Source organism: Vombatus ursinus, unplaced genomic scaffold, assembly GCF_900497805.2.
Source record: "Vombatus ursinus unplaced genomic scaffold, bare-nosed wombat genome assembly UNPS02014784.1, whole genome shotgun sequence".
In the NCBI taxonomy this organism is placed as follows: Eukaryota; Metazoa; Chordata; class Mammalia; order Diprotodontia; family Vombatidae; genus Vombatus; species Vombatus ursinus.
The window spans coordinates 29,034,930-29,053,478 of record NW_020954562.1 but is presented as its reverse complement, the minus strand read 5'-3'; the positions used below and the strand labels follow the sequence as shown (position 1 = coordinate 29,053,478).

Below are 18,549 nucleotides of genomic sequence, written 5' to 3'. Positions count from 1 at the left end.
CAGTTCTACATTCATTTCCCATTGTTCCTTGACTCTTTCTTAGATCTAGTATTTGTTCCCACTGATCTCCTCCCTTTTCAAGTGTATCCCTTATCAACCTTTAAGAAATGTTTCTATCCTGCAAAGTCTTGTATGAACTGAGGCAAAGTGAAATGAGCTGAATCAGGAAAATATTGCATACGGTATCAGCAACACTGTGTGATGATGAACTACAAATGACTCAGCTCTTCTCAGCAATACAATGATCCAAGACAAGTACAAATGACTCATGAAGGAAAATGCTATCCACATCCAGATAAAAAACCGATGGACTCTGAATGCAAATCGAAACATATTTCTTCTTCACTTATTCTTTCTTGTGGTTTTTGTTTTTATCTATTTCTTCTTTTACAACTGTGACTAATACGGAAATATTTTTTATATAATAGCACACTGCCTACCATTTTCAGAAGAGGGAAGGAGAAAAATTTGGAACCCAAAATCTTGTAAAAATGAATGCTACAAATTTTCTTCACATGTAACTGGGGAAAAATAAAATACTATTAAGGACAAAAAAAATGTTTCTGTTTAAGTGACCTGGTTCTCTTTTGGGGAAACATATCAATTAGACTTTCTAATTTCCAACTTAATAGCCTTGCCTGTAAGTTTCCTTTAGCAACAATTCAAAATGCAAAGTTACACAAGAGCAGAAAATTGTGTGGAAACTGAAGAGAACTTTTACTAACAAACTGTTAAAATAAAAGGGGGATGCTTTCACAATATAAATCAAGGCCACTGTGAAACAAATAATATACAAACTTTTATTCAAAGATAACAGCTCAAAAGGACAAATTTTGGTCATTTTTAAAGGGAGTTTGAGAATCTTCTTAGGAAAAAAAAATTGATCAACAAACATGGCCACACAGAGAATGTTCTCTCTTTGTTAATAGCAGCTAAATGTACACACATAGAAATTACTTGTTAAACCATGCAAATTCAGTTTAATTCTATACATTCATTATAGTCATCAACCTGCAGTTATGTTCATGCCATAGAGTCACTTTTTGAGAAAACAGAAAAAAAACCCCAATCACACCAAAACATAACCAAGATTAAATCAAAATAAGGCATAAATAAGCATGACTGATATTTTATTTCCAAATGTTTGGCATTACACTTATTCAAGTGTTTCATACCATTTCCATTCCTCAGAAGTGGCATTTGTAAGTGTTCAGCATTGTTAAATATCAAAAAATACAACTCTGTTTTATAATGTAGTATACTGGCAGAATTCAAAGTCCTGGGCCAATTATAAATAGTATAATCAAGTTTCAAACATTTTCAAAGGAAAGCAATCTACACACATATGTATATATGCACACAGCTTATTATATTCATTGAATCAAAGATGTTTTATAAAAGCAAACAGTTGATCTCCCTGCCAGTGGGTATTACTGATGTAAGCTTCTATACCCATTAAAAGATATACAGTTTGTGGAGATACCGATTTCCTGGGGAGGAAACAATAAAGACAAAATTTACTTTGACCAGAATGCACATCACTTTTTCCTTCTTCACAGAACAATCCGTAGTCATCTGTGTTTGATACTGACTAGTCCTTAGGAAAGCCATTTTTATCCAAAAACTTTATGATAATAAATACTGTGGTCCATATGTCTTGTTAAAAATTCAGTCAGCTGCTGCTCAATGCAGAAAACTCCTACACAGCGCTTCGACCTAGAATAATCTTCAGCATCTGATGCCTTTAATGGCAGACGAACTTCTACTGAGACCCAAAATGCAGCCATGAGTAGAGAAGTGTTAGACCCTAAGTCACTTCAAAAATACTTGTTGAAGCTTGTTTTGAGAGGATAAGTATGCAGAAATCCTTCTTCTGTTCATAATGGTTTATCAATAACTGTAACACCTAGTGGAAGAAACGAGAAAAAAAACTGAAGACGGGCAGCATTCTCAAACAATCCCAATTTCTTTAGAAATAATCAAAGAAAAAAGCATGAAAAAAGCAAAAAAAAAAAAAATCAAGACATTCATCAATTTCATTCTTGTAAAACTAGAGCAGAGAACCATCATTCCCCTATTCGATACAGGTTGTGGCTCCTATCACCTCCAGGATAGAATAGAAGATCCCCTATCTGGCATTAGAAGTCCTTCACAAGCTGTCCCTCTTCTATTATTCTTCTTCTTATGGTTTACTGTTCTCCATGTACTCTCTAATCCAGTGAAACTGGCCTTCTCAGTTCTTCACAAGACACTCCATTTCCAGACTCTGGGCATTTTCTCTAGTTGTGCCCCATGCATGGAATACTGTCCTTCCTTAAGTCTGCCTCTGGCCTTCTCTAGCTTCCTTTATGTCCCAGCTAATATCTCAACTTCTACAAGAAGCTTTTCCTGACTCTCTTGATTCTAGTGCCTTCTGTCTGTTGATAATCTCCAAGTTATCTTACATAGTCGTTTGCAGGTGGTCTTCCCTATGAGGGTAGGGACTGTCTTTTACCTTCCTTTGCATCTCCAACACTTAGGAAGTGTCTGGCACAGCAGGTACTTAATAAATACTCTCTGGCTGACTGACTTTTACTTGTATATAGATATCTGCACTTGGGGCGTGGGTCTCTAACTTAACCCATGATAAATCCAAATTATCCAGATAGACTTAGCAAGCCAAGTTATCATGGACTTCTACCACATAGACCATTATTCCATGGAGCTCTTTTTCTGGATACAGAACAGGACACAGTCAAAGGTCAATCAGCATGACTGCCATTCCCTATAGCTTGATGTACTTGCCATTTAATTTATTTTGAAGTGATGGTGCTTCTCTAATTAAACCAATTACAGATTTATCTCTTCAAAGGCAAATCATGTGTTGACATGCTTAATGACCCCATCAATGTAAAAAGTTCATTCCAATAACAATTCCATTTCAATAGTTGTAGAAGAATGTTAACTTCTTTTGGGAGGTAGAGAAATTCATCTTTTATTCAGTTCTAAACATTAGTTCAACTGTGCCTATTCTATTCTGTCCTTGTTTTTGCTACAGGATAAGATTAAGTCAGTTCTATTTTTTGCTATGTGTTTCATTGGATACAACCCTGTGAGGTAGGTGCTTTTATCATTTCCTATTTTACAGATAAGAAAACTGAGGTTGAGAGAGGTTAAGTAATTTGCCCATGGCTACATAGCTAGGAAAGGATAAGAGGTGGGTTACAAACTCAGGTCTTTTCTCACTCACCTGCACTCTTTCTACTATATCATGTTGACTAAACCCCTATGTCACTTCTGTGGTAGCAGGGAAGGAGGGAGGGGGAGAGAAAGGAAAGCAAGGAAACAATGGGAGGAGGTAAGGAAGGAAAGGATGGAAGGGGAGAGGGAAAGAAAAAGGGAGGAAGGAAGGAAGGAGGAAAGGAAAAGAAGGGAAAAGACAAGGGAAAGAAAAAGAAGAAGAGAAGCTAACAACAACAACCCTGGGGGTATTAATATATATGTCAAGAACTTTGAAAACCTTAAAGTGTTAGACAGCTGTCAGCAAAAGATAGAATTATTTCAGTATTAATTGACCAGTCACATCTAACCCCTATGTTTTGCCTTCATTTCTTCAGGACTTAGACAAGGCTCACCAAAAGTCAAACACCGTCTACTCTGTCTTGGATCCCTGGAAGATTAGGAAGTCTCTATTCCTTCCTCTGAAACAAACTGCCCCCAAGGTCAGCAGCTAACTGGCTGAGAACCAAACATGACTATAAGTTGCCTGTATTCTACAAGGACCTATGAGAAAAGGCTCATATTCAGAAGTCCATTTACTCCATAGAAACACACTTCTTTGTGAACCAAATGATGCTTCCCTCTGCTCAGCCTTGTAACTTATGTGTAGGATAAAGCTTTTTATTGACTTAGGCTAAATTTTGATAAAATGTTTAGTTTTGCTATGACACTTCATATTGATTGCACATACCCAGTTTTTCTGGTATATCAGGAGTCAAAACGTGAAAAGATTTTGGATGCTGATTACCAAGGACAACTGAATTAGTAGAAGATAGGATATTCAGATTTTGTTTGCTTTTTGGTCTAGATGGGTGATTTCACCGGTACAGAAGAATTCCAATGCAGATCAGCATCTTCTCTGAAACAGAATCTCAGAAGGTTGTCTGAAGTCATGGTTAGTTAAGTGCCTTGTACTGGGTCATAAAACCAGCATGTGGTAAAGGCAGAACTTTACCCTAAGTCTTTCTGACTCTGAGGTCAGTTCTCTATTTATTGCACAGAAAGTTCACATGTTGTTATCATTATATTTAAATTACATGAAATGCAATTTGAAGAAAGCTTCTTTAGATTTCAATATGTAAAAAGTCCAATCACTGAGCGGTACTGCAGGCTGAAAATAGGACTTGGAGTCAGGAAGATCTGAGTCTAACTCCTACCTCATACACTTACCAGCTGTGTGGCCCTAGGCAAAGAAGTCACTTGACCTCACTCAGCCTTAGTTTCCTCATCTGTAAAATGGGGGCAAAAACATGCTCTCCATCATGGAATTAATTGAGAGGATCAAATGAGATAACATATGTAAAGTGCTTTTCAAACCTTAAAGTGCTATATAAATGCCAGTTATCATCATCATCATCATCATCATCATCATCATCTTAACAGAATAGAATATTCTTAGAATAGAATAGAAAGAAAGAGGACAATCATTACCTGCATAACTTCTCCCTGTGCTCATACAAGATGACACCACTGTCCATTTATCCGTTGTTGGGTTATAATACTCCACTGATGCCAAGTTACAGGAACCATCATCACCTCCAACTACATACAATAGGCCATTAACAGCACAAACACCTTTAAAAATGAGGGGGTGAAAAAAAGAGTTAAGACATTTAGGTGAGGTGATGGGATAATCTGTTTCCCTGGAGAAAAGCAAGTTTAGAAAATGAATGACCTCAGAGTCCTTTTTATATGTGGGAGACTTTACTTCTTCTAAAAAAATAAAGAGTATATGAGTTGTCAGCTTGTTATAACATCTAAGGGCAGTTTGATTTTTCTTACGTTCATCCTTCATTTTTGAAGAGGACCAAGGACATCACAGGTGATCTCTTGATTTATGCATGACCTGGATTTAAGTGAGATAGAGTTGCACAAAGTCGTCAGCCTCGCCCTCCCTTCCAGGGTCATAGAAGTTCTGTGACAGAACAAAAGTCAGGACGACTGGAGATCATCTGGCATGCAGTGGATGATCTTGGAGTCTTCAATGTCTGACCAAACTCTGAGCACTCCACAGCGTCTGCTTCAGCTGCCTTCATGACCACTGGAACAAATTATTCTCATATGCCCATTCTGCGGTGGGAAGTCTGCACATGCTTGGGGTAGACATTCTTCTAACTCACCAACAGGTGTAAGTTACCCCCAACTTGGTTTAGCTTGTTTGCTGAGATTGTTTTATCCAGGTGTGGCTACTGAATATGCTACAGCTTCTTGGAGCTACAGGTGAGAGTTGGGTGACAAGTGAACACCTAAGGTGGATGAACAGCCCTGAAAAGCGCTTAGCAAGCCCTCCCATCAGAGGTGCTAGTCCTTCCTGAACACACCACACTCTGCCATAGGATGTATAAAATATCTGGAAGTTCACTTACCAAGATATACACCAAAACTATGTGAATACAATTACAAAATCATTTACAAAAATAAAGGAAGACAAATAATTGGAAAGGAATCTCAATAAAAGAGGCATGAGTTTTCACGGAGGAAGGAAGCACTTGAACCTTACTCTCATTGAAATTGGCTCAAAAAGGGAATAACATACACACTCAGTTGGGTCTATCTTATCCCACAGGGCAGTAGGAGGGGACTGGGAAGAGAAGTGGGCAGGACTGACAGAAGAGAGGGTAGATTGGGGGAGGAAATAGTCAGAAGCAAAATACTTTTGATGATGGACAGGGTGAAAAGAGAGAGGAGGATAAATGGGGGTGGAGAGAGAAATAAGGATGGAGGGATATACACATTAATCATAACTTGAAAAAATGTTTACAGCAAGTTTCTTTGATAAAGGCCTCATTTTTCAAATATATAGAGAACTGAGTCAAATGTATAAGAATACAAGTTATGCTCCAATTGATAAATGGTCAAGAGTATTAATAGGCAGTGTTCAGATGAAGCAATAAAAGCTATCTATAGTCATATGAAAAAAAGGTTTGAATCACTATTGATTAGAGAAATGCAAATGAAAACAACTTAGGGGTACTACCCCACACATATTAGACTGGCTAATATGACAGAAAAGGAAAATGATAAATGTTGGAGAGGATATGGAAAAACTGGGACACGACTGCATTATTGGCAGAGTTGTGAAATGATCCAACCATTATGGAGAGCAATTTGGAACTATGATCAAAGGGCTATAAAATTGTGCATACCTTTTGACCCAGCAATACCACTACCAAGTCTGTATCCCAAAGAAATAAAAAAGAAAAAGGAAAAGGACTTATATGTACAAAAATATTTATAGCAGCTCTTTTAGGGGTGGCAAAAAACTGGAAATTGAGGGGATGGCTCATCCTCCATCAATTGGGGAATGGATGAACAAGTTGTGCTATATAATTGTGATAGAATACTATTGTGCTGCAAGAAATGATGAGCAGGATGCTTTCAGAAAAGCCTAGAAAGACTTACATGAACTGATGCAAAGTAAAATGAGCAGAACCAGGAGAATATTGTACACAGTGACAGCATCATTGTACAATGATCAACTGTGAATGACTTAGCTATTCTGAGAATACAATGATCCAAGACAAAACTGAAGGACTTTATGGATCCTAAGAACTGCTATTTGTATCACATTGAGAGAAAACAAAAGGAACAAATGGTCCAACTTGGGTGATCTTGATTAATTACATCAAGAGGAATAGCAAGTCAAGGGTCAGGAGTATGTATATAAATATGCTGACAAATTCAACATCCATGCTATCCAATGGCCTTAGCATGATGTAGTTTATGAACTACCTGGCTATGCATTCCAATAATGATATTATTTAAAACCCATTCATTCTTAGATAAAGAAATAATTCCCTGTGACGGCGCCAAAGAGTTTTCCATATAAGTATAATTAGTCCAAGAAAATATTCCTGTCGTAAAGTTAGAATTTAGCTACCAAACAATTCCTGTTCTATTACAGCTATTAGTGGTGTTGGAGTAGATGGGAATTTTAAGTCTTTCTCTTACACCAGCACAGATAAGCCTTCTTTGGAACACAACTACATATGATATAGTTAAAAAGTTTCTGTTCTGCAATGACTTTGTCTCTACCATGGTCATCAATTTCTCTCTTTGTCCTACATACAGAGCTGGCTTCCTTGTGACTGAGGCCAACAGTATTTAAATCACATATATGTTGTATGCTATTTTTAGGGACAGGTCCACGCCTAAAGACAAGGAGTAACAAAATAAACACGCCAACATAACAGGGATTATAATGCCAAAATGTTTTGCCATCTCTTTTAAATCTTTGGGTAGACTCCACAGGTGGACAGGGCCCAAGTTCTTTTACATTTTCATAATCCCTATGACGAAATATCTCTTCCCAAGAGCTTCAACAAGATTTTTACATTCTGATTTCTCCATTTCATTATCACTTTTATCTGTTTCTTTGTATTCATCTGTCCCACTTTCAAAATGTTTCTTCTGTTACAGAAAAGCACTTATCTAATTGGTTAAAATTAGTAAGGACTACATTGAATTGAGACCACTAAAATACATGTATATATATATATAATTAATTTATTTTTAACTTTCACTTCAACATTAACTTCCATAAGATTTTGAGTTTTCAATTTTCTCTCCCTCCCTAAAGATGGCGTGCAATCTGATAAAGGCTCTACTTATACATTCATATTGAGCATATTTTCACATTAGTCATGATGTAAAGAAGAATTAGAACTAATAGATGGAACCATGATAATGAAGAAACAAAACATACTCTTTGCTCTTTTTTTCTTCTTCTGTTTTGTTTTGTTTCTTCTTTCTTATGGTTCCTCTATTGGTTCTAATTCTTCTTTACAACATGACTAATATGAAAATCTGTTTAATAGGAATGTATATGTAGAGCCTATGTCAGATTGTATGCCATCTTGGGGAGGGAGGAAGGTAGGGAGATGGAGAACTATGGAATCTGGAAGCATACTATTTGCTCTCCTTTTCTTTTGTTTTTTTTTCTTCTCTGATATAAAGGATAGTTCTCTAGAAGACTGAGGGGAAAGGAATCAATGAGAAAGAGAGGTGATATAAAAACAAAAATAGCAATAAAAATTATTTTAAAACAAAAATCCAGTTAATGCCTTCCCCTGTGAAACCAACTGTGTCCCACTAAGTTCTCTCATTCTTGAGATTATATACTCTCCCATTCCCCATCATAATCAACCAATCAATAAAAATTTATTAAGTTTCTACAATGTACCATATACTGTGCTAAGTGCTGGGAATACAAAAAGAGGCAAAAGAAAATGATTGTGATGGAATACTACTGTGCTATAAGAAATGATGAGCTCGATGATCTTAGAAAAACATGGAAAGACTTGCATGAAATAATGAAGAGAGAAGTAGAAGCAAGAGAACATTGTACTGTACACAGTCACAGTAATACTGTTTTAAAGACAACTTTGAGTGAATAAGTCATTTTGACTATTATGAATACCCAAATTAACTACAAAGAACATATGAAGACTCTATCTGCATGCAGATAAAGAACTAATAAATAGAAGTATGTATAGAATGATTTTACATATATATGCTTATTTGTGTCTAATGGTAGCTATCTCTAGGGTGGAGGGGGGGAAAGGAAGAAAAAAAGAAAAAGAAATTTACATGATAACTTTATTATATATTTAAAAGGATTAGCAAGTTGTACATAATAGATTTGCAATCATCTATTTTTTAAAAATTATACTATGTTATAGAAATGTTAGTTCTATTCCATAAATTAAAAATTTAAAAAAAAAAAGTTCCTGCCCTCAAGAAGTTTACAATCTAAAGGAAGTCACTGGGATTATACTAGCTGTTCATTTCAGACTATGGAAGATGGTAAATATAGGCATCAGAATAATGGAAAATAGTTTTTCTGAGAAGAAAATAGTTTGTCTCCTGGGGCTGTTAATGCTTCAACATTTCAAGGATCTATGATGTCATGGGCGTGGGCGCTCCCCTCCACCAGGCTATCAAATGAAAACAAATGAGTAATCCACAGTAAATCCTCCTGACAAGAGTGACTCATGAAAATCCTTTTATCTACAGAGTATTTTCATGTACTTAATGTCACAGAAAAGGGGAAAAAAACAGACTGATACATGCCCTGATGCTTCACATAAACAAACGGCCCATTTATTGCCATACAAATTCAAAGTCTGAATCTGTTCCTGTTTTAACTCCCCACACTCTCCACCGGGGCTATCCAAAGGTAGGGCAAAGCTTTCTTACAATAGCCATCATTCAGCCCATAACCTGGGAGCTGGAAGGTACCTCTGAGGCCACTCCATACGTAAATAAGAATTCCAGCCTCAGCTTGAAGACCTAATGTAAAAGGGGAAACCCATCCTCTACTATGGTGGCCTATTTCACTTTGGGAGAGAGACAATGATTAGGAATTTGCTTCTGACATCAAACCAAAATCTGCCTCTTTTTCACTTTGCTACTTTGAGATCAAGGGGAAAAAAGTCAATTACTGCTTCCACATGACAAATATTTGCTGGCAGCTGCTAATATATTCTCTCTAGGTCTTATGTCTTCTTGGCTTCAAGGTCCTTCAATCAATCTTATATGTCATACTTTCTACTGCTTTCACTACTCTGGTCAATCTCTTTCTGACATTCTCCATCTCTATATCTTTCTCGAAATGTGGCACCCAAAACCACATACTTATTTTCTTTATATTTTTCCGTTCATACATACAAATATGTGTATATATACATACACACATGTGTACTGTGTGCATATACATATTACTCTATGTGCCGGCCGCGCCGTGCACTCTCCTCCTATAAGGAGCAGGCTGCCAGAGTCATACTTACCAGTCTTCGGGGCCTACCCGGATAAACACACAGAGACGAGCTGACCAGGAGGTGCCAACACCCGAGCTTTATTCAGAGGCCATCACAGCAAGGCCAAGCAGGAAGGCCATAGCAAGAAAGCAGGAGCAAAGAGAGTGCTGTGCTCTGGCCAGGACCGTTCCTTAAGTACCTACTTAGCCCCTCCTCCTCAGCCCACCTACTAGTCATTGATTGTAGGATCAGATACCGGAAGGGGATGTCTGAGTTTAGCACACCAAGGGAGAGGAAGTGACGCAGGAGGCTAGGACCAGATACAGGAAGGAGGCATCTGGGATTAGTGCATAGACAAAGAGAGAGTACGTGACCTAGGAAATCAGGCCCAGATACCGGGAGGAGGCGTCTGGGGTCAGTGCTACACAAAGGGAAGGTACGTGACCCAGGAAGTCAGGAAGGACACAGGAAGGAGGCATCTGGGGTTGTCGTTGCATTTAGGGAGGGGACTAAGCAAAGGGAACTCATCCTCTGCCATTCCACTCCCATGTGGCACAGCCCACTGCCTCAGGAGGGTGAGCTGCGGTTACTTCTCCGTATCCAGCCCATCCCAGTTCACCACAACTCCGCCTACCACAGCCCCTGCCTCGTGAGCGTGAGCTCCAGTTACTTCCTAATACCCAGTTCCTACCCCATCTTGCCACAACCCCTACTTGGTAGTAGCCAACATCAGACAGTCCCTCACAACTCTATATATGTATGTATGTGTGTATGTGTATATTCATTCATTCAATGAACATTTATTAAACATGTACCATGTGCCAGGAACTGTGCTAAGAACCTGGGATAAAAAAGAAGTAAAAGATATTCCCTGCCCTCAAAGAACTCACAATCTAATGCAGGAGACAAAATGCAAACAAATATATACAGAGTAAGGTATATACAGGATAAATAGGAAATAATAGAGGGTTAACTGGAATTAAGAGGGGTTAAGGAATGCTTCCTGTAGAATAAGAGATTTAGTTGAGACTTACAAGGAAGCGAGGGAGGTCAGTAGCTGAAGTGGAGGAGGGAGAGCATTCTAGGCATGGGAGACAGCCAGAGAGTATACCCAGGGCTGAGACAAGGAGAATCTTGTTCTGGAATGGCCAGGAGGCCAGTGTCACTGGATTGAGGATTAAGTATTAAGAAGTAAAGTGTAAATAGACTGGAAAGGTAGGAGGGGGCTAAAATATGAAGGGCTTTGAATGCCAAACATTTTGTATAGGATCCTGGAAGCATTAGGGAGTCACTAGAGTTTATTGACTGGGGGGAGGGGGGATGACATGATCAGACCTGCACTTTAGGAAAGTCACTTTGGTGGCTGAATGGAGGAAAGACTGGAGTAGCGAGAGACTTGAGGCAGGCAGACCTACTAGCAGGTTACTGAAATAATCCAGGTATGAGGTGATTAGGGTCTGTACCAAGGTGGTGGCAGTGTCAGTGGAGGGAAAGTGATTCAAGAGATGTCACAAAGATGAAATAGGCCTTGGCAACAGCCCAGATTGGGGCCGTGGGTGGTGAGAACAGTCTCGACTGACTCCTAGGCTATGAGCCTGAGGGAGTGGGAGGATGGTGTGATATTACACAATGATAGAGAAGGTAGGAGTGGGGCAAGGTTTAGAAGGAAAGGAGTTCTATCTTGGACATAATGAGTTCAAGTTGCATACTGAAATATATTCTTATTTTCCTGTTAAAATGTAAGATCTTTGTGAGTAGGGATTGTTCCATTCTTTGTATCTCTATATGCACATAGTAGGTACTTAATAAATGCTTACTGACTGACGAGGAAAGATAGTAGAGGAATCATCACACATCCACCTTGTTTAGGGCATGATGCCTCTTCTAATGAAGCCTCAGAAAACGTTCAATGTTTTGGCTGCCATGTCCCTCTGTTGATGGCTACAGTTCATTTAGGTCTTTTTCACAAGAATTGTTTTCTAGCTAAGCCTTCCCCATGCTGTATTTGAAAAACTGATTTTTTCTCAACCCAAATTGAGAACTTTTATAACTATTATATATTTTTTAAAAATTCAATTTAGTCATTGTTCTTAACCTCTCAAGATCTTTCTGGACTCAAGCTCTATTATTTAACATGACTGATATCTTCCAGCCTTGTGTCATCTGTAATTTTAAGAAGTGGACTACCCAGGAGTTGTGAACTGATCCAACCATTTTGGAGAGCATTTTGTAACTATGCCCAAAGGGCTATAAAAATGTGCATACCCTTTGACCCAACAATAGCACTACTAGGGCTGTATCCCAAAGAGATCACAAAAACAGGAAGAGGACCCATATGTACAAAAATATTTATAGTAGCTCCTTCTGTGGTGACAAAGAATTGGATATTGAGGGGATGCCCATCAATTGGGGAATGGCTGAACAAGTTATGGTATATGAATGTAATGGAATACTATTGTGCTATAAGAAATGATGAGCAAGCAGACTTCAGAAAAACCTGGAAAGACTTGTATGAACTGATGCTAAGTGAAACAAGCAGAACCAGGAGAAAAGCTGTACACAGTAACAGTCACATTGTGTGATGACTAACTTTGATAGACTTAGCTCTTATCAGCAATGCAAGGATTTAAGACATTTCCAAAAGTCTCATGATGGAAAATGCTATCTGCATCCAGAGAAAGAACTATGGAATTTCAATGCGGATCAAAGCATATTACTTGCTCTTTTTTTTTCTTCTGTTTTGTTTTGTTTCTTCTTTTTTGTGGTTCCTCCTACTGGTTCTAATTCTTCTTTTAGAACATGACTAATGTGAAAATGTTTAATAGGAGTGTATATGTAGAACCAATATCAGATTGCACGTTGTCTTGGGGAGGGAGGCAGAGAAGGAAGGGGAGAAAATTTAAAACTCAAAAGCTTGTGGAAGTGAATGCTGAAAACTAAAAAGAAATTAATTAATTAAAAAAATAAATTAATTTTAAAAAAAAGAATGTAAGCCCCTTGAGGGCAGGGATTGTCTTCTTTCTCAACTGTATTTGTATCCCCAGTGTTTAAAGCCTGGCATACAGGAGGCACTTAATAAATGCTTGCTGATTGATTGCTTAAAAAAAAAGAAGCAGGCCACCCAGGCATTCATTCAAATTACTAAAAATGTGCTGAACTGCAGAAATCTAAGGGCACTCTGTTACTTCCCCATAACTTTCTGCTGGTTATGTACATAGTCTCTCCCACCATGCTTCTTACTAGAGGATTTTAGAATGTAAGAAAAAAATGTTTATATATATGTATATATACACAGATAAATACAAAAAGAATTTAAATTTTTTATATTTATAAAGAGAAAACATGATCGCCTTAGCTTTTTAGACTGTCATATCACATTATTAATTCAGAATGAGCCTGTAGTCTACTTAGACTCCCAAATAATTTTTCAGACATAAAGCTTTAGTAATAATCAACCTCACCTTGTATTTGTTAAGTTGCTTTTTGGGACTCAAGAATAAGTCTTTATATGTATCCTTATTCATTTTCATCTTGTTGGATTCAAGCCCAATGCTCCAGCCTGGCAAGATCTTTCCAAATCTTACTTAGCCCTTTGAGCTTTGTGGTATTTGTACATTTGATGAACAACTGATTAAGAAGATGGTGGCTCAGAATGAGAAGTGGATTTCTGAACCACAACTTAAAAGACAGCAATAGTGCCTGACCAGGGGAAAGGATGTCCAGGCTGGCAAGAATGTATTTTCTTAATGTCCTGCAAATCTAATAAAAAAAAAAAGTCCTTAAAATAAAAAAGACAAGGAAAAGAAAAAACTGTTTATATACATTTAGCCAACTAGATAAGAGAAAAGAGTAGCTATAATGAAGGAAGAACAGGAGATCACAAGGGACAAAATCCAATAATGGGGCCTCTAGCAACCTAGGGATTCAAGAGTCTATACACAAATGATCAATATTTAGGAAAAAAAACAGGAGGACCAGAAGGCCTAATATAAGGAGGTTCATTTGACCTCAAAGGTATCATTGAGACTTAGTGGGATGGAGTCTAGATTGCAATATGGCTCTGGATGAGTCCACCCTTGTTCAAAAGTAATAGGATGGGCATAAGGGGGTAACACAGTATAGTATATTAGAAAGTTAGACTTGTGTATGCAGGTCTGGGAATCAGACCTGGAGAGAATGATGGAAAGCATTTGGGTGAAGAACATTAGAGAGAAAAATAAATAATTTCATTGTTAGAGTATACTATTGGCCACCTGGTCAGAAAGAGAAATTCAGTGAGAGTCCCAGGAGCAGATCACAAGTCTGACACAGTGGCATCAAATAGCAATGTTAAGGGATTTCAATTATTCAGAAATCTGCCACAGCAGGAACAAAGGAAGGTTAGGTAGTACCCGATGGACTAAAATTCTTACAAGGGAAGTCAGCCCAAGAGGGATGGTGAAACTCAAGAATAGAATTCTGAAGATCCAAAGGGAAATAATTCCAATGAGAAGAAAAAAAATGATGAGAATTATCTAAAGTCTGATATGGATGCCCAGGGGAACTCATCACTAACTTAGATTCTGAAAACATAACCACAGCAAGTTTTTTGTTGTTCAGTCATTTTCAGTCATGTCTAACTCTTCATGACCCCATTTGAGTTTTTCTTGGCAAAGATACTGGAGTGGTTTGCCATTTCCTTCTCCAGCTCATTTCATAGATGAAGAAACTGAGGCAAACAGGGTTAAGTGACTTGTGCAAAGTCACACAGATAATAAGTGTTTGAGGCTGAATTTGAACTCAGGAAGATGAATCTTCCTGATTCCAGGACCAGCGCTGTACCCACTGTGCCATCTAGCTGCCTGAAGGCAGGAAACAGAACACAAATATAAAGGCATGGCATGGTTCACTCTCAAAATTAATTTTCTTCATCTTGTTTCCTCTCCTACTTCGTTTCTAGATCCCAAATTATGTTAATTTATAGACTGCTCTATTCTTATAAGTGTTTACAAATATCAGGTCAACTGGGAAGTCTTGCTACTTTTAGCAGCTGAAAATCATTACTAGAGCACATGATGAGCTTGTTGGATTTTTACATAATTAATTATGAGCCTTATTAGTAAAAAGCCTTAAAGACAACTGCAATAAAGATTTCTCCTCTCTCAAATGAAATTAAGTACCTGCGTTTCTTCTGCACATGTTCATATCTGCCACTTGTCTCCATGTATTAGTGGTGGGATCATACACTTCCACGCTTTTTCTTACTAATGGTCCATCATGACCTCCCACAGCATAGAGTAAATTGTTTAAAACTCCAACCCCTAGAAAACACAAACAGAAGTAAATTGCAGCCCAGCCACAGTTGGGCTGCTATACAACATCCCATACCCCAAAGCTGGCTCAAAATACATGTTCACATTCACAGGCTCTGACGCACAGGCAGGGAAGATAAATTTTTATGAATGCACAACCGAATCTGGTAGGATACAAGGGAAATGGTGATCCCAAAAGGTCCTCAATAGCCATTGCTAGGGCTCTGAAACTAGGGCACCAAACTGAATGAGAAGAACCATAGCAAACCCATATAAAGTAAGGTGGTATCATTAACACTGGCATTCTGAAATTTTTTCCAGATAGTACAAGAGATGCCAATGAATCATCTCATCCATCTGTGGGCATTAAGCTGCCCTTGGAGTTCAGGTGCTCACTTGGGGCTACATTTACCTGCTCCACTCCTGCGAGTGCTCATTTCCGAGATATAGCTCCACTCGTTTGTGGCTGAGTTATAACATTCCACGGTGCTGAGACATTGACGGGATGCTCCATCGTAACCCCCCACAGCATATAACAAGCCTGGAAGCAGGATCACAAGGTGAGTCAGATTTCTAAAAGATACTGTCCTGGTTAAAAAAATGTCAGGACCACTCTTCTCCCTCAGTAGCAACATGAGTTCTGCCTTGATAATACAAAATGTCGATTTTGTATACAGTGCTTTAAAGCACTGACTAATAGTAATACCACTTATTATAGATGAAGGGATGGTCAAAGGGTCAGAGGTGGAGAGCTGGATGGGATCTCAGAGGTCATCTAGTTAAACCACCTTATTTTAAAGAAGAGGAGACTGAGGCAAAGCAAGGACAAATGACTTGTCTAAGGTTGTGACCTTGGACAGTTAACAAGCACTCAGTAAGGGCCTACTATGTGCCAGGCACTGTGCTAAGCACCAGGGTTACTAAGAAGGACAAGAAACAGTCCTGGCCCTCACGGAGCATACAATCTAAAATGGGAAACAGCATGCAAGAGACTATGCACTAACAAAATATATACAGAATGAACTGGGGGTTGTCTCAGGGAAGGCACTAAGATTAGAGGACTGATAAGAAAGGCCTGAGGGAAGCCAGGAGTCAAAGAGGAAGATGGAGAGCATTCCAGGCACAGAAGACAGCCTGTGAAAATCCCCAGAGGCAGGAGATGGAGAACCCATGGGAGCAACAGCAGAAAGGCCAGTGTCACCGGATCTGTGAGTATGTGGAGGGAGGCAGGATTTGATCCCAGTCCTCTGACCCTACAGCCAGTACTGTTTCAAAGCCTTCCAAAATTAAGGCTCTAACCCAAAATTACAGCTTTAACTTGCTCTCCTTTGTGCACTCTATGTTCCAGCCAAAGTGGATTATTTATTCCTCTGATCTTGTCCTGCCCTCTCTTGCCCTCAGCACATTCACACACCCTGTCCCCCACATCAAAAATGCACAGCACATCACCTTCATCACTGCCAGCACCATATACCAGAGGAAATTTTTCCCTTTCTGCAAGATCCATTGTCCTTTAAGAAACTTTTCCTTATCTCTGCCCAGATGGAAATTATTTTTCCTTCCTCAGATATTCCATAATGCTCTGTTTGACTATTTCCTTTACACTTACCATATTCTGATTTGTTATTACAGTGATTTGTGGATAGCGCCTAGATGGTACAGGGAATTAAGCCTGGACCTGGAATCAAGAAGACCTGAGTTCAAATCCTGCTTCAGACACCTTCTAACTGTGTGACCCTAAGCAAGTTATTTAACCTGTGTCTGCCTCAGTTTCCTCATCAGGATTGCTATGAGAATAAAATGAGATAATATTTATAAAGTGCTTTGCATAGCTTAAAGTGCTATATAAATGACGGCTATTTTTATCTCCCATAGTAGAACATCCCTCTTAAGGCCTGGTATTAGTTTTATTCTGTCTTTGATTTTATTCTGTCTGGTGTTTTGCCCATGGCAGGCAATCAATAAAATGTTCACTGCACTGAAGTGACAAACTGATAAAACCCCATCTTGGGATGCCTTGCAGGTAGTATTGCCCTATGGGTGGCAATATATTTTTTCACTGATGATCTGGATGATAGAAAGTTCGCTAATTACACTTTTGCCACTAGGAGGGAGATTAGCACCATGGAAAAGGAAATTAAAAACCAAAATGCTCTAAGTCAAATGGAGAAAATTTTAAAACAATGCTAAATAAAGCCTGGCCCAGCTCATGGAAGACATCACAAGTAGGAAGGAAAAACCCAAGGCACAAATCTTCTCTTAGCCAAAATAAGAAGACTGTGAGAAATATGGCTGCCTTGCCTTTGGACCTAGGATAATTCTAAATTTGCACTCACTACTTTACTTTTTCTAAAATGTCCTTCTGGTTACCATTTATGCTAGAATCTGGCATAATGAAAACAGCACCAGTCTCTGTATGTCAGGAAATAAGGCTGCATAACAGTTCTGTTCATCGACTAACCTGGTGCCTTTGAGCAAGGCCTTCTACCTCTTGGGGCCTCAGTATCCTTATCTATAAAATGAGAGAGATGGACAAAATGGCATCTGAAGGCCCTTATGGATCTACAGCTATGATCTCTACTGACCTTTCCAACTCTTAAAACAAAATTAGATGATTCTAATTCTAAATTTTAGAGTATGGAAGAAGATCCCATTGCCCCCACTTCTAAGATTCAGGAAGCCATGTGCCCAGAACCAGAAAGTGGAAGCTCGAATGAAAGAATTACCAGTACATACCTCCAACAACCCCTACACCAACACTGCTCCTCCTGGTATTCATTGGTGCGACATGAAACCATTCATTAGCCTTCATGTTATATGCTTCCACAGATGACAAACCTGTAACAAACCCCAATACATCATTATTCTTTCTAAATTTCTAAAGGCAAACACTATCATCTGCAGACCATTTGGGTTTTATTTCTCCTTCTAAAATTTAAAATAATTGAATTGGTTGGTTTTTTGTTTTTTTTTTAACTATGAATTGTTTTCAGGGCCATTTAAATTAGCCATGCTAATCAGGATGATATGAAGACAAAGAAAATAACAATGTATAACCAAGTTTATACAGGTGTTATGGGTTCCCATCTCTGATACTACTGGCTATGTGACCCTAAGTGGGTGCCCCAGGCAACTTTCTAGGATCATAAATTGCAGATTAGGTAAAGATCTGCATGAGCCAAGTGAATTTTCTCACTGGATTTTCTTTACACCAATGTAATGAGAAGCCCAGATCAAAATAG

The 18,549-nt window shown here is 38.5% G+C and overlaps 1 protein-coding gene across 3 annotated transcripts in view; it reads right to left on the bottom strand.

The window, feature by feature from the left end:
- Nucleotides 1–1,113: 1,113 nt before the first annotated feature.
- KLHL2 (kelch like family member 2) overlaps nucleotides 1,114–18,549 on the bottom strand; it is a 139,098-nt gene continuing 121,662 nt past the window's right edge. For all 3 annotated transcript variants that reach the window (XM_027866963.1, XM_027866964.1, XM_027866966.1), the window contains exons 11-15: nucleotides 18,044–18,145; nucleotides 15,720–15,848; nucleotides 15,176–15,316; nucleotides 4,690–4,833; nucleotides 1,114–1,906 (exon numbers count right to left, since the gene is read on the bottom strand). In XM_027866963.1, coding sequence (XP_027722764.1) covers nucleotides 1,878–1,906; nucleotides 4,690–4,833; nucleotides 15,176–15,316; nucleotides 15,720–15,848; nucleotides 18,044–18,145 — 545 coding nt within the window. In that variant the 3' untranslated portion in view covers nucleotides 1,114–1,877. The remainder of the gene's footprint in view (nucleotides 1,907–4,689; nucleotides 4,834–15,175; nucleotides 15,317–15,719; nucleotides 15,849–18,043; nucleotides 18,146–18,549) is intronic.